Below are 27,363 nucleotides of genomic sequence, written 5' to 3' on the forward strand. Positions count from 1 at the left end.
AGTATGCAACCAAGTGTAAAATCAGGCAGTGCGGCACAAAGTGGCGAGCTTTGAAAAGCCAACGCTAAAATCTAAAAGGCTTAATTGGTTCATCATTGTGATGAAGCTGTGTTGAATGAAGTTGAAGTTACTATGCACAGTTTGTTTTATCATATGATTATAGCAAATATGTAAACTAAAAGAAATATATATATCAGACATTCTCTATTGCTATTTTGTTGTTTGCACCTTGTCAGGTTGGTTGAGTCAGCAGTCAAATAAAAATAACCAACATCATCTGTAGCAGTATTATCAAACGTTTTAATTTCTGTGTGCACGGTTTACCGTCCAACCAGAGCCCAAAATGAAAGAAAAGGAAAGTATAAAAAACATTCACAAATATAATACATTTTTACACCATTTACACTCAGGACTGTGCCTTAGAGGTGGCACACAGTCAGACTGTCAACACCTCCAAGGCGGTGGGCATGAAGTGCGTCTCGTACCCCGAGCAAAACTCATCGTCCTCGGATTCATCCCTCTCTTCCTCCTCCTCCTCGTCCACCTTCTCTTCATCAGAGTCAACCATTTTACTGTAATCCTCTCCTCTAGGAATGGTGGGACCGACCAGAGCGGAGGAGGGGAGGGCCCTCCGCGCTGGTCGTTCCCACCATTCCTGCTTTCTGACGGCGTCCTCTCGCCGACCGTCCTCCTCTGTGTCCGCCTGCGAGCGCCACGCCGCGTCTTCGGTCTGTCCCTGGAGGCGGGGGACGTCTCCACCCTGGGGCTGACGCTCCACCACCTCCACCTGACTGATCTCGGGATGTGGTTCCTGCACCGGCACGCAGATCCAAGCCCAGGAGTCGTTGAGCTGCAGGGATAACACATTTTATATTCATTTGATCAGATATGCCCCCTTCCTTCCTTTAAAAACCAGTGGCGTCAGTTCAGCAAAAGCTAGGGTATGGCAAAGATGGGAGTCCTCATGGAAAAGAGGCATTACATTTTGTATAACACGGCTCTATTGTGGAAAATAGCCGATCTACATGCTCACAACGCCTCGCGCTGCGAGGCCTGGAATGGTTGTTCATGTGCAGCTAAACTTAAGTAGGTCGGGAGTGGCTTATTGTCGGTATCAGCCGGTAACACGCGGGAGTCTGTCCCCGTTACAATGCGCTAGACACCTGGGAGATGAACTGCTGAGGTGGAGCGCCACACCTACCATCAGCTCCCAGTACTTGCCGCACGACTTGCCAAGCCATGCTACTCATACGCTGAGTTGGCGGTGCCCGGAATCGAACCCATTAAACTTAGCATGTAGGTAAACGTGCCACAATTAACAATAATGCATTGCACCTGTGCAGCTGACCTGCGGAACCTGGGAATATACCATTTTGTCAAACTGGGAATGCTAGTCTGGAGAATATAATCATAATACCTTGTTAAAGTGACCATTTTGTTACATTTTGCATTTGTAGTTATTTTACTGTAATTTAACAACATAATAACCAGCGCAGATAGACACAAAGACATTCATGGATTTATATTTAAAAGTAACTTTTATTTTCTCCCCTGGACCCAGGGTATGGCAGCTGCATACCCATGCCATACCCAATAATTGACGCCCCTGTTATGAACTCATTGTAAAATCAAACTCCATTTTAACCATGTTAGATTGACTGATAAAAACAAAACAAGAAAACAAAAACGTTCTTGGTTCTTATGAAAATCTATGGGAATCCCTGTTCTGAGGTTAGACACAATACACAGCTGAGACTAGGGCTCGTCAGTCAGTCAGTCAGTTTCTCACCTGGTGTTTAAAGTGATAGAATAGTTGGCTGTTGCCAGGGTCGGGCACTTTCTCAAAGCAACACTGAAATGCCAGCGGACAGTCATCTTTTTTAACCCTGCATAGAGACACATGATATAAAATATAGAATGATGTAATCAAACTCATAATAACATAATTCATAACATAATACACACATCAAAATGTATTAACATGGGTTTATCAATTGACCAAAGATTTTATGCATTGTAAAACACGAGTGAGCAGCGTTGTTTGCAGTAGTATTTGTACAAGACAATTCTCTCACCTGTTAAGAAAGAGATAAGTGACCGCTACGCATGGTATAGGCACAATCACAAGTAGCACGAGTAGCATTAGGTAGCCTATGAGGGAGAGAGAGAGAAAAAGAAAAACAATTGTTTTTACAAACATTATGTCATTTTACAAACAAAGTGCAGATGAATAAAGTGCAAAACAATGGATCTCTGAACATCTACAACAACTTTGAGGAACTGAAACCAAATCATTTGACTTCTGTACATGTATATATGAGATGTGAAAATGTGAATCTTGAGCAGGCTACGTATGTGAGATGTAAAAACGTTGCTACCATAGGCCTCCTGGTCCTTGGTCTTGAACCTGGTGGTGGCGTTGGCACCAGGCCCAGCCTCAGTCACAGCCCTGAGCCACACCTCGTAGTCCTCGGCTGGCCTCAGGTGTTCCAGCACCAAGACAAAAGTGCTATTTTGAAGCTGCTGGATACCACTCACATTGTGCACTAGGAGCTGCTGGATACCACTCACATTGTGCACTAGGAGAGAGAAGGAAAAACAGCTTAGACGCCAACTAGCCTCGCATCACCAGACTTTCCACCGCAAAGGAAAACCTGGTATTTGTTCTAAAAGTAGCCGTGTGATCCGTTTTAGAAAAAAGAAAAAAAGAAAATTGTGGTTCCGGTGGTTGGTTCCGGTTGGCGTCGCATTCGTTGTTCCTCACATAATGCGTATCAATTAGTTTAGTCTCGCGAGTTAATAGATAATGGACATACAACTATATTATTATACCAAAAGAAACAAAACGATTATACCAAGGGAATCATTTTGGAGATGCACGGCACCGGTGGTTCCGGCCACGTGATGAGGAGTTATTTCCGCTCCGACCAAATCAGAAACCCTGAAAATGGTATTAATCCCAGGGCCAGGCTAGATGCCAACAGACAGATAGATGCCGACTTCAATCAAACATGAACAATCGATATCTATAATTAAAATATTATTTATTTCAAACAGCTTTTGTTTACTTAGCTTTTTAGTAATGCAATATAGCTTTAAAATGGACACAGAGATTTCTTTCATTAACAAATGTTTAGACAATCAACAAACAGACAAAATCGAAATGACTTAAAAAAAACAATTTTGTCATTATAGTGTAGGTGAAAATGGCCAAAAGTAGCGAACATTGCAGATCTACAAGTTCACAAAGTGCCGCAATGCGACGCGTTGTGAGCTTGGAGATCTGCAATGTTTCATTAACAGGTCTATGGGGCTGTTAAGTATGACATCATTTTGTAGGCAGAGGAGCATTTCTGCCCCCAGTTTCCGTGAATCTTTTTACTATTTTTACTATTTACACATTTTTCTTCTCTTTGTTGTTGAAAGGAAAGTGTTAGAATTATACTTTAGTCGTTATTTTTGTCTCGGATCTGTTGAAAATAGCGAGGGACAGAAAATGCTCTGGGGGCAGATTCTCCTCTGCCTACAAAATGATGTCACGGCTTAAAAGCCCCATACATTCATTTGGCTATACCTTTGTGACTGTAACCCCCTATTTGGTAGAAGAGGATCACCCCTGTCCTCTGGACCAGTGGAATGGGCTCCCAAGCCAGGGTGACACTGGTGGCCTCGATGGAAGCCACCCGAAATGAGGACACCTTAGGTGGCTCTGAGAAGTGATTAAGAGGAAAGAAGATGATCCATAGCTTAATATTCAAATAAAAGCATAGAGATTAAACCTTTTTTTTTGATAACCTACAATAATTCCATGCCAAAATACTTACCCCCTTGAAGGGCATATCCAATCGCAGAAGAAAGGTGGTGGATGTCACCGTTTTTGGAAATTGTAAATAGGGACACTTTGTAGGGAGTGTATTTCTTAAATTGACCTGTAGATGGAGACAAAGACATGAGGAAATCTGCCTTACTCATAATGCAAAGGTCACACCAGTTGGGGAAAGAAAACATAACCTAAGATTTTGGAGGCCTCTGTAAATATTTGAATATATGGTTCTGATCAATAGTTCTCCCACATCCCTTTACAAAGGTAGGCTATAATGTTACAGTTATTTTGCAATTGCTTCCCCTAACCCCTGACCTGAGGACCCTATTCTAATGTATTCTAAATCCTAAGAGTTTTCTGAAAAACGTATGTTCCTATATTAGTGGTTCTAAAACTTTTTTTTTTAAATCAAGGACCCCCATTATTATATGTATTTGGCTACGGACCCCATCTCAAAATATTTGTTCCATGGAACCCACATCCCCCAGAAGCGAAGATTAGAGTTACAAATGCTCACTCATAGTAGCTATAGCTATGTATAGCTTGTAGATCTGCTATAAAATAATGGTTAAAGTGATTAAAATCTAAAGTGACGTCGCGTTGTGAGCTTGTAGATCTACTATTTTCAAAAGATATTTCGTACATTTTCGACATATGATAACTTGTGAAACATTCTGCATTATGAGTACTTACTATGTACTATGTTTGGTACATTACAGTAGACCTTTACTTGTAACAGATTGTTTCTACATTGCGGTATTGATACTACTTTGTTGTATGAATACTACTACTGTTACACCCACACTTGCTGATATGAACAAGGCCATAACACACTCAGCACTTTCAATAACAAATGACACAGATCGTCCTCTGTATCGCTACTTCAACCTCATGCCATCGGGGCGAAGATACAGAACGCTGAAGTGGCACATGGTTCGTTTTAGCAGGAGTTTTGTCCCCTCGGCCATCGCTGCACTAAACGATCTGTCCCGCCCCCGTCGATAGGATGGTTTTCGGTGTACAAGTGGGGAAAGGGGACCTCATGATCTGTCTTTGTGATATATTGTTTTGAGTTATATGGTTTTGTGTTGTTGTTTTTGAACAGACTTGTGAAGACAAATATCCCTTCGGGGACAATAAAGATTATTGTTATTATTATTACTTTTACTTAAGTAAAATATGTGAGTACTTTTTCCACCACGGATGAAAACCATGCCCAAGCCAAACCAACCTGTCAGAGTGGCCGACGTCTGTGTTTCACCGACTCTCAGCCAATCAAATCCTTGGCTTGGAGGAAGCCCCACCTCCTTGTACTGCAGCACATATTCCTTCAGGTCGTCCCCGGGTTGGGAGGACAGATCCCACGACACGTTCAGGGTCTCAAAATCCATCTTCAGACGAAGGCTTAGCTTATCGTCCTCCGTACCTTTGTATGTAAGAGACAAATGATTTTTATTACCAACGTGCCAGAGAGACTTGACATTCAATACAAAGAGACTGTTACAAAAGCAGCATCACATAATTATAGGCTAACCATAATTAATAATAATAATAATTATGATGATAATAATAATAATAACAAAACTTTATTTGTATCTGTCATTCATTTGTCCTATGCACTTTTCAAGAACCATTTAGGTAAACCTTGTTCTAAAAATATTTACCATACATAAAATGCAGCCAAAATGCCTCACATAAAAATAGCAAATGAATGAATGAATAATTAACACACAATATTCCATAATGTCTTAATGACTGCAATCCAAAGCAGCTATGAAAAAGATCTATATACTAATTTTGTATACGCTATTATATCATCTAGTACTGAATTCAATTACATTTGATTGTAGATCTAGTCTTTTATGAGCGTTCCAATAATCATTACCTGACACTGGCATAGCTAGATAAGCAGGCGTGGTAATCCCACAAGTGTTGTAGGCTGATACAGTCACCGAAGAAACACCCGTCAGCGGGGCGGTAGCACCCTTTACGAGGTGGCACTGCATGGCATCACACTTCAGCTGGTGGTTTGGCTCGGTGGCGGACACGTTCAGCAGCTCCTCTCTGCTATCACCGTAAGACATCTTCACCTCATATCCAAGAATGTCGCCACGAGCCTGCAGTCTGGACAGCCTCTGGGTTGAGACATACAGGGACAGAGTTTTGAGAGAGCTTGTGCCAAGAAAGACAAACACTGAAGTGGCATTAAAGCTGCTGGAATTTCTATATTATGCGGTTATATGCCAGATAGATACATATTGTACTTTGTGTGTATGTATTGGTCAGACTAGTTAGTAAGCTATTGTTTCATCATTGTCTGCTTGAGCTATATTAAGACTAACACAACATGATAACACAATGACCAGGAGACCGGACACTTGTGTTTGTACAGGTCATCTAAAGGTCTTTGGTTAAATAAAGATATCAGGACAGCAACTCTGATGATGGATGAAGGAGGCTCGTGATTGAAACACCTGGTGATTGGCAGGGTCATCTGCCAATCACCAGTCCTTCTGCCCCGATAGGGAAAGTATGGCTTCAGCTTGTTTTGCAGGATGATTCCAGCCGCTTGCTGCCACCTGCTCCCGTGCTTGCTAGATTAAACTTAGAATGTTGTAATGCACTTCATGCTGCATAATAAATAGTGAACAGGCAGACTGGTCTGTCATCATTGCTCCTCGGAAGATTCCACAACACCGCATTATGCGTTAATGTCACAAGGTCTTCATGGGCTTCATTGTGAAGTAGTGCTACTGACAAATATTATGCAAAACATGTTGTCAAAAGCTGTCCCCAGCTCAAAGCTGTCTGCTAATGGACTGCTGCCTGAATGGACATTCTGCAATGTGCATCGCACCAATGTCAGTCCTGTCCTGTGTTAAGTTATGGTGGCTTTGACGAGCCAGGGAAAATTCCTTGCACTTGTAATGTACATGATACCTGGCAATTGGTGTTTCTGTATAGATTTCAGTGAATTCCAGTTGATACTGTGATGGCACCGTAATTGTATTTGTTTACTGTTTCTGGAGTATACGTCATTGCTGATAGTGTTTTTCTTTTATATTGTTTCATTTTAGAAATACTGTTTTATTTTTTTTTATTTTTTGGATGTAACGAATAAAGGTTGATTGATTGATTGACTGATCCCGATTCTAATGACTTGACATGTACCTTCCACATCAGAACACATTCAGAGGTTGGAGAGGATGTTCCACAGTCCCGCCATACGTCCAGCTGTCCGAGAGGGGCTGAGAGAGAAGAACATTTGAGTCAGACATACACAGTCATAAGGAATACATAGAACATAGCAGGTCTTCTATTGCCACCACGGACCTGATCATCTCACATCCAAGGCTATTGGTACCATCAGACAGACTCCTGAGTGCTATTTATCTCAGAGAAATGGTCCATTTGGTTCCTTTGTATTGTCTGAGTTAACCCTAGCTCTGGTCCATAGCGTTGTTCGTCTACCTCCCAAATCCTTGGCAAATCCGGAAATATTTAGGGCAAAATGAAAAATATTCCACCGGATGGAGACACTCTTCCTGGTTGAAGACTGTTTTTACGAAACAGCGCTTCCGACGTCGCAGAGTTGAATAGCACCCAACAAGACTAATGCTCTGTTAATGCGGTCCTCTAACCTGCGCGGCAGTAGTGGGTTGGCACCGTAATGGCGACAACAAATAGTGAAAAACTAGAAGAAATGGAGTGATCCGTGAGTGAATCCGTCTGATGTTACTCGCCAAAAACAGCAGATCCACAAGCATGGTGACACAGGGAGCCTGTAGATCATCTATATTCTGCAGGCCATCTCATAATAAATTAGCAGATTGATTTGGCTCTAACATTGACGTCCGCTCTCCAGTCACCAGGAGCTCATTAAAAGTTATTATTATCGTCAGTCCCAACAATATACTCTGTGATTGTAGATAACAGCTCTTCTTGCAATCATTATAAGCATAGCATCCTTAAATGTTAAATGGTACTGGGTGGATTCTATAGCGTTGTCAAGGAAAGTCTGATTCAAAAATGAATCACCAACATGCAGAAGAGAGTCTCTTTTTGGTAGAGGACCCTGCTCATTCTACGGGTTTTCGACCCCTGCCCCCGCTTGGCCCCCCCGGGGGCCTCCGGGGCGCCCGCTTTTGCCACAGCCCCGGGCCAGTGCCGCCCCAGGCCCGAGAAAAGCACCCGGGGCACGCCAGCGTGGCCCGGTGTGCCCGCGAACGGCCTCGGCCCCCGGATATTGAAACGCAGAGGCCCGTCGTTTCAAATCTGGCCGCTGCGTTTCATTTCCGGCATGACCCGCCTCCACGCCTGTGGTGGGCGTGTGGATGGGCATGGCTTGGCCCCATGTAAATTAGGTTTATAGTATGCTATTACCAATGCAGCATTTTTCCTGAAAGTGATTTTAATAACTATAAAAAAAAATACATTTAAAATGTGTTTAGTTCTGTTTACAGGTGCAGTGGACACACACACACACACACACACACACACACACACACACACACACACACACACACACACACACACACACACACTATTTGACAATTGGCCAATATTGAATTTGTCATTTTAGAGGTTTATATTAAAAAGTCCTTAAATTGTCACTAGAAATGTGCAGATACCCTCTATACCAGGGGTCTTCAACCTTTTCAGGCCAAGGACCCCTTAGTCAAGAAATAGATGAAGCAGGGACCCCCACAACCCATAGATACCATATAGTTTCATCATTTGATAGCATAATAATCTGTGTATTTTTTTTTTCATGTCACAAACACAAATTGATTCATGTCAATTTGTGTTTTCAGATATTTAACCACTTGAACCATCAATACTTAATAAACTTTACCTTTCATTCTGTACTTAGTCTGCTCTTTTTCCCCTCTACACCAAATCTCTTTAGCTGAAAATAGCCGATCTACAAGCTCACGCCTTGTGAGCTTGTAGATCGGCTATTTTTGGCTAAAGATATCAGAATATGGACGCCAGGGTTCAAGTGGTTAATATAAAAATCACACAAAGATTTGGAGGACCCCCTGTTGTAGCTCTGAGGACCCCCTAGGGGTCCCGGACCTCCTGTTGAAGACCGCTGCTCTATACACTTTGACTTTATGTTGTTTTTTTTTTACTGTTGAGTGAGAAAACAATGTTGCACATTAAGTTAATCATCTGGGGACCCTCACAATAATTTAGGGACCCCTCTGGGGGTCCCGACCCACAGGTTGAGAACCACTGCTGTAAACAACATAGCACTGTGTACTGTGAATTAACCAGCCAGCTAGCTGTTAATCTGAAGATCGCCTCGTTCCCAGCCTTTACTCATTGAGTAAAAGCTACGGTGAGTCAGTTTAACTCTAATCTTCAATTCTACTGCTGTTTTTGATCACTTGATGCATTATATTACTCATGTCATTAAGTTATGTCTGACAGTTTCCAATAAAAACAAGCAGTGTGCAGGAAAAGTCATACTTTTTAAACTACTCAAATCATTCAGTAATAATTGTATCTATCAGCTACTTATGTTATCAAACTCCTAAAGGTGCTGCCAGTGCATAACTTGAACCCCAGCATATTCTGGGGGGGAACATTAGCCAGAAATAGATGATTTGCAAGCTCACAACATGACATGGTGCATTGTCACAAATTGATTGATCTACAAGCTCAATTGTGAGCTTGTATTCTGATAGTAATCATTGCTGCTAGAGCAGTGGTCCATCGTTTTTAATTTCAAGGACCCCCATAACTTTGACATTGTCTACATGGAACCACACCTGTAAGGGTTCATTTGGTTACACTTGTACACTGCCAGAGTTACAAACGTGTGTCCATTTGTTTTAATATCAATCAATATGATGGGGACCACCGTGGGGGTCCTCAGACCCACATACATTATAAGTTGGGTTACAAATTTAATCCAAGAGCCCCACAAAGATCAGCTTATTCATGGACATTTCTTTTAACAAATTGAGAGGGAAATTGAGAGAGATGGGATTGGGAATACAGAGCCATTTAAATTATTATTTTCACAAATAATTCTCACTTGCAGCAATAAGTATAGCAAATGACAAATTGACATCACTCAATTCTGTCTAACAGAAGCAGAATCTTCTAGGCGCTTGCAGATCCTGGACTTCTGGGAAGGTTGAAGAGGCATACATCACTTTCATCGACTATGCAGGCCTACGCAGGCCTTAACCATGGGAATGTCCCCACTTAAGACCCGATCACATTTTACCAGTGGTTAAAGGGTGTGACTTAAATGTATGTATTGGGGAAAGAAAGATGGTCATGTTACTGCAATAATAAATACAAAAGTTGTACAACTTGAAACCATGATGCAATGGGAGTTTTTAATAAAAACTTGTTTCAACAACAATGTTTGTCCAGTTATGCAATACTATAAAATTTCCAATATTTCTCTGTACACCAAATGTCTTTGCCGAAATAGCAGATCTACTAGCTATCAATGTGATCCCTTGTGAGCTTGTAGATACTGGTATTTTCACCAAATGTTCATATTAGGGTTCATATGGTTATGGTGCAATGGAGCAATGTGACTGAGATAGCCAAAGTGTTACTACAAGGTGGGCTGCTTATTTTTATTAAGCACTTGAACCCTAGCATCCCTCTTCTGCGGAACATAAGCCAAAAATAGCAAGTCACAAGTTTGTTGTGAGCTTGTAGATCGGCTATTTTCTGCAAAGAGGTTTTGTGGTGAGGGGAAGAGGAGCCAAGGATTGTCTAACAAACAACCATTTACACAACACGGATGATATTAAATGGAGCAACAATTGTATGCAATATGTAGTGGTCTCTGCTTGATCGGTCTCAGCTAAGGGGTCCTTGGCCTGAACATGTTGAAGACCCCTGCAGTAGAAAGTACGCGTCGATGACAAGCTATGGTCATCTCTGGAACCCAAGGCCAGATGCAGGAGGAGGCAGAACAGCTGATCACATCTCTGAAAGATAAAAAAAAAAAAAAATTGGGTGTAAAACAAATGGCAAGTAATCCACTTGAAAATGTATCTTCTGTTTACTTGAGCAGAAGAGACAGGGAGCAGAAATAACACTGACAGTGGTTCACCTTTAGGAGTTTGATAGCATAAAAGTAGCAGATAGATAAAAGTATTACTGAAGGACTTGAATAATTTAAATAACTGCATTAGTGAATTAAATAATGACTCTTCCTGCACACTGACAGTGGTTCTCAAAGTGGATTTCAGGAACCCCCAGGGGTCCTCTGGTGAGGGGTTCCACTTGGTTCCCATCAAAATGATTGATATTAAAACAAATGGACCCAAGTTTGTAACTCTGACAGTGTACAAGTGGAAATGGTCCCTTACAGGTTCATTTGGTTCCATTTCAAGTTAGACCTGTATGGGTCAATTTAGACCCCCTAAAAGGAGTCCCACTTTGACAACCCCTGCTTTATATGGCTACGTGGTTATATTTAATTAATATGGGATCATTCATTTATTTTCATTATATCTACAAAGAATAACGGCCCGTTCACGCCAATAATTACGTGTGAACGACCGTCACCTTAAGCTTTGAATATTAGCATTTACATTGTGTAAGATCTGTTGATATTGGCCACATATTAAGACCTTTCATGATAAATACAATGGGGGAAAATCGCTGTCATTAGCATTCTTAGCTTCCATTCAGTATCCACTACATTGTCATGGCACATATCCCAGATTGACCAAATAAAACACCCATTGCCCTGATATAGATGAGCAAAAACGTTGCACTGTCATCTCTCTTAAAAGATTATAGTCAGATTGAGCCATGGCTGTACATTATTGTAAACACTGCAGTCTAAAGCCAACTCCTAATGTACATCTGGACTAGTTTCCCAACTCCAAATGACACAAAACGTCACCACATGATGCTTAATAAGCCAAACATCCCTGAGTCTAATTAAGGCACTGTCCTGTCAGAATTTTGACTTTGATAGCAGCAACATGTCATTTAATTCCATGTTGAAAAAGGCGAGGCTAGCATGCTAACAGCAGGCTACTCTAGCCATTTACCATGCTAACAGCAGGCTACTGTATTCTTTTGTTTAATCATATGGACAAATTCAAACCTGCCTATTAATCACACAATGTTGGACCTGTTTTTCGTTGCAAATTCTAATCATTAGACTATAATGTACACTTACCTCTTGATACTGTGGTTATGCTCTTGGTGCCCTCCACGATTTACTGTGAATAAATGAATGCAGCTACAGTTCCTCCTCCTGTCCTGTTAGCTCTGTGTTAGAGATGGGACGTTTCTTCTTCTTCTTCTTCTGTCGGGTTTATTGGCGGTTGGCAAACCATTCAAGGTGCATTACCGCCACCCACTGGACTGTAGTGTCGCTCTATTCACCTACCCCAGACACAGTCTGGGTAGGCATGAATCCTTCTCTCAAGGTATTGTCCAGGTCCTCTCCACTGACATCCATGACATTTAGAAACCTTCTTGCAGCATCCAACACCATCTTGATCCTTTCCGACTTCCCCTGTATCTCCACTGCACAATTGATGACCATAGCGATGAACGCCAAAAAACGTTTCCTGTCCATGCAGATCGGCATAGGCCTACGCCTCTCTGCTTTTTCCCTTTCACCTTGTTGTTCTTCCAGTCCTCCTGTCATTGTTTCTTTATTCCCCTCCACCTTCCTCAATGCTTCGGCATAGGACATACCCCTCTTTCCTGCTCTCACCTTTCTCACTTCCATCTCCTTGACTTTCCTCGGGCACTGTAGGGACCCTGCGTGGTGTTCTCCGCCACAGTGAATGCACTTTGCTGGTTCTTCTTTACATTCATCCTTGCAGTTTTCTTTACCGCACCTCCCACACCGTCTGTTTTCCCTACAGACCGCTGCGACATGTCCATATTGTTGACAACAAAAGCATCTGAGTGGGCCTCTTTCATATGGCCTGACTCTGTAGCACAAATAACCGATGTATACTCTCTCTGGCAATACCTCTCCTTTAAAAGTCAAGCACATTGATTTTGTTTCTTCTCGCACCCTTCTCTGTACCGTGTGAGTCTTCTTGCACCGCATAGACCTTCTCCTTCATACTCATTGTAGATTCCCTCTGGCTTCACTGCCAGAGGAACGCCACTTATCACTCCTTTGATCCTCCTTTCTTTCCTCCCAAGTCGGAACACATTCACTGGGCAACCATCAAACTTGTAAATATTCAAAGCCATGTCAACCTGTTCCCCGTTCTTGCATTCGACTATCACCATTCCATTTCTGGTCGTTCTTACACCCTTGACTCTTCCAATGCGATCCACAACAAACTTTCCCACAGCATTTAGGTCACTGAAAACTCCGTCAACTTGTTTCTCTGCTGTAATCCCAACAACAAACTCATCTTCTTCATCGCTGACACTTCCCGCATTAACCAGTTTCCTTTTCTTTCCTTTTTTATTTCCAATTCCTCTTGTATCATCTTCTTCCTCACTAGAATCCGACTCGGTTTGCATTTCAGATCGCGCGCCTCCAGCAGCCATCCTAACAAAACCTTCGGAGCCCTCAGATGGGACGTTTGCGAACGAATCAAGTCCTTTGAACGGTTCTTTGAAATGAACGATGGGATCCGGTTCGCATATTGTAACTGAATGGGCCATTCTTTTGAACGGCTCTTTGAAATGAACGAATTCCAGAGATCCGGCTCACTTTAAAGAGACATAAATCCCATCTCTACACTGCAGAGAGAGCAGACACTAGCACTAGAATAGATGACAAGTTTACTCTTTAAAAATGCAGCAAATGCTGCCAGGTAACAAAACGAGGGTTTATCTTGGCAGGCCTTGGCAGATAAAACATTTAAAATTTTAACAGCTATATTTTTATGAATTAAATTAGCCTGCACTCCAGTGGAAAATCCAACATGGCCGCTCAGTGTTCTGAAAGCCAGAGAGAGGGAGTTTGACTGACAGGCAGGCCGGCCAATGGGGCGACACGACCGCCTTGCATCACTCCAAAGCCCTGACCAATGGGGTGGCTCCCCAATTGGACTCTGAATTAGACCCTGGAATGAGAACATCATAGTTTGTGGCAACTTCACAGGGCCACCTGTAGGCCGGGCACATGCACTACAGCATTTTGTGTTAATTGGTGCGTTGTCGTATAAACGGGACAACGGGTTTAAAAATAGACTAACTCTGGGGGAGCCCGGGATTGAACTGGGAATCCTTCTAGAACCCTTTGTTTTCTAAAACTGCAACTCTGCCCCTGAGCCATTGCCGCCCACTTGTAAATCTGCTATCTTTGAAAAGTATTGAAAATGTATGCAAATCTTTGATTATACAGTATATATTTTTGAAAGCAACCATTTTTTAACTCAAATCTTGCTTCTGGGAGGTCTCTGAAATGAAAGCGTCAGTGTTTGAACTGATACTGTGTACTATGGTAAGGTATAGGACTAGGCACCGCTCACTGCCACTGGGTGGGATCTTTTCAGAAAACTATTGGGATTTAGAAGACATTCGTAAGATCATCCTCAGCTCTTAGTAGGTTAATTGAACACTCATTATTCTACCGAGTACAGTACTGTGGGTTAGGGCTGCGAATCTTTGGGTATCCCACGATTCGATTCAGAATCGATTCTTGGAGTCACGATTCACGTTTTTATTTCTTCTCGATTCTTTCAAATCCAAACGATTCGAATTCGGAATTTCCGATTTAAAACGATTCTCTATTCAAAACGATTCTCTATTCAAAACAATTCATATATCAGGATCTACTCCAGTCTGCTGGCATGAAAGCAAAGTACATTTACGTAGCTTTTATAATTGTAAAGGTTTTATCAACTTATTGCAATAATGTAAACACACAAAGGTAAATCCAAGACAACATGTCTGATTTATTCATGCTTGCACACGTTCTTTTAACTTGTACAAACATAATATCGAATAAATTATCGTAATAAAAAAAATCATAATAAAAAATCATAAAATAAAAATCATAATTTTCCTGCACCCCTACTGTAGGTAACACTGTAGACCAGGGGCGGAGAAGTTTCAATATTCAAATGGGTGCCCCTCCCCCCCCCCCCCCCCCCCCCCCCCCCCCCCCCCACACACACACACACACACACACACACCCACACACTCAAAATGCTGGCATGCCTACTTGAGTAAAAGTACAAAAGTATTGGTATCAATAAAAGCAAAGTAGCCCACAAAAAGGAAAAGCTACAGTATTTAGGCTAAATGTATTTAGGCTACATCAATTAAATTAAATTCAAAGGAGCTTTATTGGCATGAGAAAACATAGTTTACATTGCCAAAGCAAGTATCCAAAATAAGGTGGAGGAGTAGCCTACTACAGCATTAACAGATTAACAGTAGACATTATCTCAGTTTAAAAAATAAACTGTGGGTGATAAATCAGCAGTTTTCATATACATTGAAGTTGCTGCTATTAAAATGTCAAACTATTATTTACCACACACACACACAAACACACACACACACACACACACACACACACACACACACACACACACACACACACACACACACACACACACACACACACACACACACACACACACACACACACACACACACACACTGTTTTTCAATACTTTTCGGTAATCATGACATTTTGTGAGAAAACATACGTTTACATTGCCAAAGCAAGTGTCAAAAAATAAAATAAAAACAGTCTCTATAAGGGAGAACAAGGAATATATGGGGAAGCATTAACAGAGCTGCATCACAGACAGACAGCCAGGATGTGGGGACAGGCTTTGACGCTGTTTGGGACAAAGCAAAGGTGTGAATTCGGCCAAGTGCTAAAAATGTTGTTTGGTGAGAAATTCAATGGTTTCATAGCTGGGTGCTTTAGCTCTCAGGCACCCCCTATATTTTCGCCCCTGCTGTAGACTCACCAGCCGCTGCACTCTCCACTCTGTAGATGAGACTCCAGTCACTCATGGAGCTGCAAAGGCCTTGGCAGGAGCAGCGTACCTGGAACTCGTACCAGGTGTCTGGCTGGGGACTGTCAATGGTATACTGTCTATGGAATCCCCCTTCTCCCTTGAGACACAATGAGGGATTGAAATTAAAACTCTTGACACAGCACAGCAACCCATGAGTAAATACTGGCCATACATTCATCAGCATAATTATTATCTTCATTCAGTGCATTATTCTCAACCTCTGTGATCAATCGCTACTATGGACCATCATGGACCACTGTCCTGATCTTTCAACAAAAAACAGGTACTATTCATGTGTATATACTGTGAATTGCATACTGCACACTGTGTCTTTTTTTACATTATTGCTGTACCTCTCTCCACATGTCCATATGATATCCCGTCCTTTGACAACATTATGCTAAATATATCCGTGTATACTGTGTGAAGTTGCAATGTGATCGGTCATTAACAATGGGTTTACTGCGTGAAAGCCAATTCATGGGGCCCAGAAAGCATTTTGTTGAGCGATGGAACGCTTTGGACGTCATGTCTCGAGCGCTACACGTGCACTGAGCAAGACAGCTCTGACTAGTCAATGATATGTGGACATGTCTCTCCAACCCTCTGATGAGCTGCGATCCTCTCTCTGTTCTGCTTGAGGAAACAAATGGATGCAGAGAACGCTTAAATGCGATTCTCACGGCTGGGAAAAGGAACACTCCAACGCATGTTTACCATCTACTGTAAATGCAAGGCACTGGCAGCTAAAAAAAGAATGTTGTGACCTGATTTTTCCAAAGCAATGCCTGCATGTCGATACCCCACACATACCCAGTGGTGGAACAAGTACTCAATTGTTTTACTTGAGGAAAAGTAACAATACTGCAATGTAGAAATACTCTGTTAGGCTGCACCCACACCAAAGTACCTACCAGTAAGACTCCCTAATCGGGAGATAAGCGGCCGTCAGGTCGCATGCACAAACTTTAGAAGGCAATGGTAGCCAATCAGGAGGGAATATGGGAAATGGGACAGATCCATGTTGATGACATGACTTTAGAGGTACTGTGTACGGCTTTGCGTGATTTCAGGGCAAAATCTGTAGGAGCAGAGTCCAAAAATGTGTTTTACAAGAATCTACCTCATGGTGGCGCTAGAAGAGGGCCATGTGAGAAATGAAGAAGTGTGTGTGCAAAGTTTGGCATGGATAGGGGCAACGGTGGCGGAGATATGAGTAGGGCAAAAGTGTGACGTGACATGAGTGACAATGAATGAGAGTGGATTCCCCATTCCGCCAATGCGTTTCAATGAGAATGGAGCGGTTTTATGTCAGTAGAGGATTTCTGCAAGAAACGCTCCATTCTCATTGAAATGCACTGGAGGAATGGGGAATCCACTCTCATAGGTACTTTGGTGTGGGTGCAGCCTTACAAGTAAAAGTCCGGAATTCAAAATTCACTTGAGTAAAAGTACAAAAGTATTGGTGCCAAAAGTAGAAAGCACTCATTTTGCAGAATGTCCTATTTCACAAGTTTTCGAATGTATAAATTGGAAGAAAATAATAATAAAACATTTAAATTTAAAATGTGAAAATAGCAGATCTACAGGCTCACAATGCGTCACATTGCCACGCATCGTGAGCTTGGAGATCTGCTAGTTTCAAATGGCCAAAATGTATATAGGGTTGAAGTGGTTAACGTGTGTTTTGTAATAATAATCAAAATCTACTGAGTAACAAGTAACTAAAGTTTTCAAATAATTGTAGTGGAGTAAAAGTACAATATTTGCCTCTGAGATGTAGTGGAGTAGTTAAAGTTAAAGGACTGAAAATTGGAAATATTCCAGTAAAGTAAAAAAAAAGAAAAAGAAACCCTCACAATTGTACATAAAGGAGTAGTTCACCCCCAAAATGACTTTTTTTCTATTGATTAGTCACACCATGGAGAGTAGAGTTCAATAATATTTTTTGGTTGTTGTCACATTCAACCCTAAGACAAAAATTTGATTCGAGTACATTTTCCCCCATTGATTCCGGCCATCCGGAACGATTTTTCGTCACACATTTTTGTCTTAAGAATGTGACAAAAAACTAAAATTATTATTGAACTCTACTCTCCATGGTGTGACTAATCAATAGAAAAAAAGTCATTTTGGGGGTGAACTACTCCTTTAAGTACAGGACTTGAATAAATGTACTTAGTTACTTTACACTAATGCACATACCCCATCCCTGAAGAAGACCATTCTAGGTTTAAACGTTGGTGTTCAAATAAATGATCCAGCATCGTGGCTGTGAGTGTGCAGCTTTTACTTCACTTTTAGACTTTTGTACCAAGGTCAGCAGCACCTCAGCAATACTGGTGTGCGCCCTCTGACTCTGAGAGCGTACACAATGTTACCAAATGGTTTGTTTTCATTTGTTACACTCCCAGAGCTACAGTATAATGGGTATTCGCATGCAAAAAGTGAATGGCAAATCGAGTGGCAAATTGAGTGGCGAAGTGAGTTGCAAAGTGAGTTTAATGTTGTTTAACGTCGTAATGCATTCAGGTAGGACTTTTCTGTTTGTATGTATGAGCCGTCAAGGCAAGTATTTTTTTGCCACTCAGTAGTAGGGATGGGCGATATGGTGATAATTATCGTTGAGGCGATACAATGTCTCCACGATATGCATTTTCAGAGGTATCGTATATATCGTGATACAATTGAGGGAGCCTTGTAAAAAATCCTGTTTAATCGTTACAGAGATTCATTGCAGAATTCAATTTAAACCTGCATTTTGGTCTAAATCAGTAGTTCTCAAACTTTAAAATGTCAAGGTCTCCACTTAACTCTGACAGTATACAAATGAAACCAAATCCATTTGGTTTCATTTGTATACTGTCAGAGTTACATACTTGTAAAGTTCAATTTAAACCTCCCAAAAGGAACCCAGAGAGTCTAGTTTTGTCAAGTACCTTGAAAAATAACCATAAAAACCAACATGAAAAAGAATCGTGATAAAATCGTGTATCGTGATACAGCTTGGAAAAATATCGTGATATTGTATTTTTCCATATCGCCCACCCCTACTCAGTAGGCGTTCGCGCATAACTTCCGTGTATGATGATGATGATGTCACGAGCATACTGTACCCTCAATTAACACTCGAGATTTTACAGTGCAGAAAGACCAAAATCCCCAAACGATTCAAATAGCCTGTCTTTCTGGCCGTTCAGTAATCATACACAGATAAAATCACCAGAAGTGAAGCAAAGATCTCCCTCTCTCACCTCAGGCCAACCGTGGTCCGTGTCCGAGGCCATGCGATGCCTGGCCTCACAGTCGACCTCGGAGTGATCCTGCGGACCACACTGGGACTTCCACTCTATCTCCAGTGTTCCCGGCTCCACACTGTGGTTCATGACCGTGGGCACTGCATGCCACCTCACTAAAGGGACCGACAAATGTAAAACCCATTAAGACCTGGAATTATTTTATACTTTAGCTATTGAAAAATAGCTGATCTACAAGCTCACAGCGTGGCTGCGCGCTTGTAGATCTGCTATTGTCTTTTAATCGTGAAAATGTGCAAATCTTTGAAAATATCATTTTCAAAGCAAACTGTTGTAACTCAAATCTTTGCTACTGGGGTTCCCTGGAACAACATATTTTGAGATGGGGGTCCACGGCCAAATACATAAAACACAAGTTTTTATTGCTTCTGTTTTTCCTTAAACCATTAAAACCGGGAAAACGGGACCACCGTTTTTTGGTGGATTAGAATTTGTTTGTTTGATCCGCAACATACAGTAATCTACATCAACCTTCACACCAGCCCAAAAGAAGCACACTATCCGACAATACGCTCCAGGATGTGTTTTAATCACAGTAAAAAAGTGTGAATGTCACCTTTAGTCTCGCAAACCGGTGGACTGATTTTGTTTGAAAGCCTTTTCATGAATTGTGCGAAGCACTTTGAGTTTCCCTTGTGTATGACATGTGCTACACAAATAAAGTTGCCTTGCCTTAAGCAAACAGGACGTTGATAAGGCAAACAGAACTATTTAAATGCACACTTAGAAAAGGTTAATCAAGGTTAAGGTGAACATGTGAATGGCGAGTAGATGGTTGAGAATAAGTTTGTGTCTGTTTGTAAAGGACTCACTGATGTCTGATATATTAAACGAAGTCACATTAGATGTGGCAGAACCGTTCTGGTTCTCTGAACGGATCCACACACTCAGTTCACTGTGACCCAAGATGTGACGGCGATCTATGGAGCCTTTTCCATTGAACGCCGTAACATTCCTTGACCTAGGAGAGGAGAGGAGAGGAGAGGAGAGGAGAGGAGAGGAGAGGAGAGGAGAGAGATTATGCACAACCTACAGGCAAGAGGTTTACAAGTTTGTTTTAGTCTCTTTTTCATTTTTACATTTTGGAAGGATCTAAATTAACATTCAGTCTGTCATCTCATGTTATGACAACCGTAAACATAAAAAGAGTTAGCCGTTTACTTTAGAAGGAAGGATCATCATAATCAAAGAACACCTGGTTGAAATAACCATGAATCTTTACTTCCAAGTTTCAAACGTACTGTTTGAGATCCTGAACTCAGTCTAGAAGGCCATGTAAAGAAGGTCATTCAGTCATCTTTCTATCAACTCAAAAGTATTTTACAAATCAAGCCCTTTCTATCCACCCCCGACCTAACCAAAGTCACCCACGCATTCATTTATTCATGCTCGACTACTGCAACTCTCTGTACTCCTACTACTCTCCAAAAGGTCTATTCAGCATTCTGGTTCAGAACACTGCAGCTCAGCTCTCAACTGGCTCCAAAGGAATTCGACAATATTTCACCTATTCTCGCATCCCAATTTATTTTAGAATTGTATATAATGACAAAATGTGACATAGCTGTGTTTACACAATGCTGTACCCCCTCCAACTGCATGTGCCCCTTTTTTAACTGTTTTTATTATATTACCGGTATGTATGTTTTCTAATGGGTGGGGGGGGGGGCTTTTCTGCCTTCATTGGATAGTACAGTTGAGATTGACAGGAGACAAGGAGAGAGAGAGAGAGACAGGTAGGGAGGGACACACAGCAAAGGTCGTCGGGATCAGGAAATCAAATCTGCAACCCAGGCTGCATTAGAGCCTATATGAGGTGTGCACCTTAACCACTAGGACAGGGTTCCCCAATAGGCGGCCCGCAGGCCATTTGCGGCCCGCGGGGGGCTACTGTCTGGCCCCCACCAACCCCAGTAATAATGGTGGTATAAGAGCAGCAACAACACTAGTATATCGTCGTTGTCGGGTGGAATCTTTCGCAAAGTAAAGCCCTGCTTCATCATGCAAGGCTGTCGCACAAAAGTAGTGAAAACAGCAGATCTACAAGCACACAACGCCCGCGGTGCGAGGCGTTGTGTGCTTGTAGATCGGCTGTTTTCACTAGTTTAAATCATTTTTAAAATGATAAATGCAAAAAGAACGGTTTTGGACATACAAGATTTTCACCAGACAACAACGATATCTGAACTGTCACTGGAGTAGCGGGAACGCCACCGTCGCCCCCTGCAATGTTGTGGCCCTCGGCTTGGTACCCTAGACATAATTCGGCCCTTGGGGAAACCTAATTGGGGAACCCTGCACTAGGACATTGACGCCCCTTCATCCTATATTTCCGATCTACTAACCCCATATGAGCCGACCTGCGGCTTGAGGCCCTCGGGCAAAGTCCATTCCAAAGTGCCGGCTGAAAACGAGACCGGGCTTTTGGGATTAAAGCTCCGACACTCTGGAATGCTCTGCCCTTGAACCCCATGGCTCTCTCCTGAAAACACACTTTTATAAGGCTGCTTAACCAGGTTTTATTATTTATTATTTCTTCTGTTATTGTCCTATTGTTGTTTTAGTCCACACAATTTTAGGAAGGAAAGAAACTCTTATCTTTCTAAGCCAGTGTGTTGTTTATGCAGTGTTCTGCTGTGTTCTGCTCACAATGTTTGCAATATAAACATTACGAGAATTGCTTTCGTCCCAAAATATTACAATTCGGCATCAGGCTGAAAGATACTGTCTTAGTCAAGCTTTGAAGGATAATAAAATGTTCAAAAGGGCTGACCCCATGGAGATTATTCCTGAACAATAGTGAGGGAAAATAAAAAACTGCATATTAAACTGCAGTATGTGGGCCATCTTCTGTGTGAGTGTAAAAACCTGAGGAATGGGGCGGGCAACCCCATAGCCGAATGGTTAGTGCTCGTACCGCATAGATCCTAATATAATGCATGTCAGCAATTCCTGCACCCGAGCATCCATATTCTGGGGGAAAAGTTCACCAAAAATAGACAATCTACAACGCGTTGTGAGCTTGTAGATCTGCTATTTTTGGTGAAGAGAGTTGAGGTAGATGGAAAGATATCTCATCAAGTACAGTGCAAACCAGGTCTGTTTTACTAAGCATAGAGCCTCTAAGTGGTTAAACTCACTGAAGTGATATATTGATGAATTCTAAATATGATCACATATTTTCCAAGGCACCCCTGGACTGGCGTCACGGCACGCTGGGCTGCCACAGCACCCACTTTGGGAAACCCTGTCTTAGGACCTTGAATTTAAAACCACTGGCCAATTAAAACAAAGCTGTCACTCTGTGGGGTTTTAACCCATTTAGGCCTAGAATTATTGAATGCTTTAACTATTGAAAAATAGCAGATATACAAGCTCACAGCTGCAAGCTTATAGATCTGCATTTTTGACAAATCAAGTCTTTGAATATATCTATTTAAAAGCAAACATTTGTAACTCAAATATTTACTTCTGGGGGGTACCTGGAACAACATATTTTGAGATGGGAGTCCGTGGCCAAATACCTGTAATTTTGGGGGTCCTTGACATGAAAAGGTTTGAGAACAACTGATTTAGAGGAAGGATTTAGAAGTCGGGTCAAAGATCGGGTCAAAGATATTCAAAGACTTGCACACATTTTCAAGATTTTTCAAAAATAGCAGATCTACAAGCTCGCAGAGCGGCACTCGGTGCCACGCTGTGAGCTTGTATATCTGCTGTTTTTCAATAGTTAAAGCATAAAATAATGGTTAAAGTGGTTAAAATCTAACGCGACTCGGGCACGTTCCATTTGAGGGTTAATATGAGGAGTGTTCGTTACTTGTCGTCGGCGGCTGATTTCCAGTAGAGGGTGTAGCTGGTGGTGGGGTCAGGGTCAGGGTCAGGCTCCCATTCACAGTGAACCCCATCATAAGCCTCACAGTGGATAAGGCATCGAGGAGGAGATAGGAACCGTGGAGGACCTAGGAAAAGGTGAGGGGGTGGGTTTCAAGTTCAAGTTCATATTTAGGTGAACTCCAGACTAGGTGTGGTTGCTGTCGGGGCTGCCGCTAGGATCAGCGGTGGGCGCACCGCGGTGAGACACAAACACACTCGCTCAGTGAGTAAACTCTGTGCGGTATTTCACAAAGATGAACACAATCCATCTCTCACCGCCCGCGTGCGCATGCACAAACGAGCACGCTCGCGGTGGATTTCACGGGACCGCGCCCGCTCGCCTCGCCGCCCCAAAACTTTGCTGCGCGGACAAAAAAGCCGCCCGCCTCTTATTGAAAATGAATTGCGACCGCGCCTAGTGTGGAGGGCACCTTACTGTCATTCATAACTTTACATCAAAGAAGCACAGTAGAACGAAATGATGTTCCAATGGCCTCATTAAAAACACCACAATTCATAACCTCCTCAACTAAAATACACTCCCTATCTAATCTGTTTGAGTTAGAAAGCAAATTGCCCTTTCCAGGTCTGTAGCTCTGCGAGTATACAAATGTACTATTTGTATACTCTCAGAGTATTAAAACAAACACCGCAGATTTTACAGTGTAGATTGGAGTCCCAGAGATTAAACAAAATCATATCAAATGGGAGTCTGTGGTGGTCTAACACATATCAAAATGGGGGTCCTTGAAAAATAAAAATGAAAAACGTTTGAGATTCACTACTTAAGAAAGACTGACAGGGGAAGTCTCACATAGACAAATGACTCATTTAATAATTTCACATCAAACCACAAACCCTGCCCATTTCTAGTAAGAGGAGGAAGCAGCCCATTAAACGTGACGTGCGGAAACAGGAAACCAGCCCTGTCTGAGCCTCTGAGGCCTATTATGCACTTTGCCCTTTGTTGCTAGTTCCTCTTCACTATCACTACAGTATTAAAACAAAAACAGGTTTTTAACCACTTGTGCCCTACATATTTTATTGAACGACAAATAAAGTGTGTGTGTGTGTGTGTGTGTGTGTGTGTGTGTGTGTGTGTGTGTGTGTGTGTGTGTGTGTGTGTGTGTGTGTGTGTGTGTGTGTGTGTATGTGTGAGAGAGAGAGAGAGAGAGACCATTTACCAACAACATGATTGTCATGACATAAACCAAAATAGGGAGGAGGGGGGTTGCAGGGGGAAATACAAGAACGCTCACCCCAAAACACACTCGCCCCGGCCCGGACGGATGAAATCCGGCGACATCGGAGCGGTCGCCACCACTTATTTATAAACGTAACCTCATCAGGGGTCTTCAACAGGGGGTCCCCAGAGTTAATACAGGGGGTCCTTCAAATATTTGTGTGATAGAAATCTTTTTTCTCCTTTTTTAAATTAACCACTTGAACCCTAACATTTTGGTTTGGTAAGAGGTTTGGTGTAAGGCAGACTAAGTACAGAGTGAAAGGTCAAGTTTATTAAGAATTGACGGTTGAAGTGGTTAAATATCTGAATACACAAATTGACATGAATCCAAAATACACTGCTGATTGTGCTGTCAAACGATGAAACTATATGGAATCTGGGGGTCCCTGCTTCATCTCTCTCTCAGCTAAGGGGTCCTTGGCCTGAAAACGTTGAAGACTTCAGTAAAACAAATACAAGAATACACTGTATTACAAAACAAGAACGACTGGGGGGGGGTTCACGAGGGGGGGGGGAGCGGTTCACGAGTATGTTTTAGGGTTAGGGCGAGCCTTCCAGTTACCTCAGGGGGTTCCAGGGGGTCTCCATCTAAAAGCTCGGGGCACCCCTATAAATATTCTTTTCATCAGAGGCCCCCTACATTATATTCATAATTTTCACTCCCAGCACCTCATAATTATAGCATATTTTAGTGATTATGTTGCGAGGAAAACATTGAGATAATAGCCATTTTGTCTAGAACTGACTGAAAATAACGTTTTAGTTCAAGTTCAAGTTCATGATAAATATTGTGTCCAAATAAATTCCAAAAAATATAACATTTTCTCGCGGCACCCCTGGACTGCCGTCACGGCACCCCAAGGTGCCCCGTCACCCACTTTGAAAACCCCTGTCTTACAGGTCTGTAAGCCCTACTTTGCCATACAAGAAAAATAAAAGACAAGGGTTAAAAAGGTGTCTGCATCTGCCAAAAAGAAGAAGGGGAGGAAAAAAACCCATTTAGTCTCACCTCCACCTCTGTGGATTTCATTACCTGGAGAAGATAAACTGCTTGGCACGTGAACCAGCAAGATGGACAGTTGTAGCCATCTGGTTCCAGGCCTGGCCATCACATTGGACACCAGGGCTTTAGCACCTATAGCACACACACACACACACACACACACACACACACACACACACACACACACACAAACAAACACACACGCATACACACAATTAATGCAGCGGACCACAGTTTAATATCAGAATACTGATATAATATTGATCAGCTGTTCCAATTCCAAACAAACAAATCCGCTTTAATAACTTCAGTCTATATTAGTAGTTTAATGACTAGTATTAAACTTGTAATGCATTGTCTTTTACTCGTTTTAATGTCCAATGTATTTGTATAAGTTAAAATAAGTATAACCTATGACTAACATGCATTTGCAGCTAAAATAGCAGATAGATTGGCTATTTAGTGTGACATAATAGAATGATGAAGTATGACATTAATTTAAGAAAAAAGTTAAAATATGGAGATACGAGGTTTTAGCCTGACACTGCAATGCAATGTGGACCCCTGGAGTGAGTGTGGAAAATATGTGGCCCTCTATCATCAAAGTTGCCCACCCCTTAGCTTAAAATGGAGAACAATTTATTTACGTAGCACTTCACTAAGGTTTTGAACCATTCACTTCACATGTCACATGTCATGTCCTGACTCATAATAACTTACCGTTACTGACTGTGTGTAGCCTATAATTAAAGTAAGATCGGGTTACACATGCATAATAATCATAAAAACGCAGTTCATTCTCAAAACAAAAGACATACAACAGCTTAGCAGTATTATTATGCTATGGAAATTGTGCAAAAACACTTTGGGATCCAAAGTTTAATAAAGTAGCCTATAAAGTAAAGTCATAGCCTGCAGCCATATGCCTATCCATAACGCATTTATAGCCTAACTCTCTCCTGGAGTAACTGGCAAAGAAACGATGATTCTGATTCTGAATATAAAGTGTATACAGTACCTCATAACGAGAAACGTGGAAATCCCAGCCGCTGTCCCGCACTGAACAAGTCAAGACGAGACGACCCGTCCCTCTGTGTAACTCCGTAGTACAACGGTGTAGCTTCTTGACCAGATCTACAAGCAACCAACGAGTCACGTAGCCCTATAACTCTATGCAAGTAGCGCACGTAGCGACGCGTTGGTAGCTTGTAGATCTGTCCTGTTTTTTGTATTGTATTTCCGGACAGGCGACGCGCTTGCGCAATGGAGTATAAATAAGCGACTCTGCGTGTGTGTGTGTGTGTGTGTGTGTGTGTGTGTGTGTGTGTGTGTGTGTGTGTGTGTGTGTGTGTGTGTGTGTGTGTGTGTGTGTGTGTGTGTGTGTGTGTGTGTGTGTGTGTGTTCAACATGTGCCCGCCCCGCCCCCTTTCCGGAGTGTATTCTCTCTTATTATTATCATGATCGGGTAGGCTAAATTGTGGGCTGGGCACCAAAACATTCTTCTGTCTGGGCGTGGGTGCGTGTATCTTTCTATCTATTCTGCAACTAGCATTTGGCAAGACCCAAATTCAGAGTGAACATTTTTAACTCAAATCTTTGCTTCTGGAGGTGCGTGGAAGATTATTATTATTATTATTATTTAGACGGCGGTCCACGGCCAAATACATATCATGGGGGGGTCCTTGACATTTTGAGAACACTCAGAAAACTGTTAGGATTTAGAAGACAGTGGTTCTCAAACTTTGTCATGTCAAGGTCAAGGACCCCCAAAACTATAGGTATTTGGCCACGGACCCCCATCTCAAAATATTTTGTTCCACGGACCCCCAGAACAGAAGCAAAGATTTGAGTTAAAAATGAATTTGGGTCTTGTCAAATGCTAAAATGCAGAATAGATAGGCCTATGTACATAGCCCTACATGCTGGCTGCGGGCACTGCATGGGGAAAACAGGGGAAATAGTTCCAGTGGTGTAAAACAAAAAGTAACTGTATTTAAGTAGGCTACTGTACGTAAAGAGATATTTCACTTTCAAATAGCCTCAAATAAACATTAGAAGTACTGTAGAACACCTAAATATCTTTCAAATGCGTGAGGCGGATGCGACTTTTTTCGTTTCATATAGACCTATACCTGTATATG

The 27,363-nt window shown here is 42.0% G+C and overlaps 1 protein-coding gene across 2 annotated transcripts; it reads right to left on the minus strand.

Moving 5' to 3' along the window:
- LOC308284034 (interleukin-12 receptor subunit beta-2-like) lies at positions 1–26,352 on the minus strand. Of its 2 annotated transcripts, XM_080724557.1 has the most exons (15): positions 26,241–26,352; positions 25,253–25,354; positions 22,918–23,059; positions 19,910–20,058; positions 19,035–19,192; positions 15,730–15,877; positions 6,995–7,071; positions 5,709–5,958; positions 5,055–5,249; positions 3,825–3,929; positions 3,575–3,709; positions 2,379–2,546; positions 2,076–2,151; positions 1,790–1,886; positions 1–850 (listed from the first exon to the last, which is right to left on the minus strand). In XM_080724557.1, exons 2-15 carry the CDS (start codon positions 25,326–25,328, stop codon positions 437–439), a joined length of 2,190 nt encoding a protein of 729 aa, XP_080580683.1. In that variant the 5' UTR covers positions 25,329–25,354; positions 26,241–26,352; the 3' UTR covers positions 1–436. The 2 variants fall into 2 exon arrangements, with proteins under 2 accessions (XP_080580683.1, XP_080580684.1); XM_080724558.1 differs by lacking the exons at positions 19,910–20,058; positions 26,241–26,352.
- Between the last annotated feature and the right edge of the window lie 1,011 nt (positions 26,353–27,363).

Source organism: Nannobrachium achirus, assembly GCF_963921795.1.
Source record: "Nannobrachium achirus genome assembly, chromosome: 4".
Classification (NCBI taxonomy): Eukaryota; Metazoa; Chordata; class Actinopteri; order Myctophiformes; family Myctophidae; genus Nannobrachium; species Nannobrachium achirus.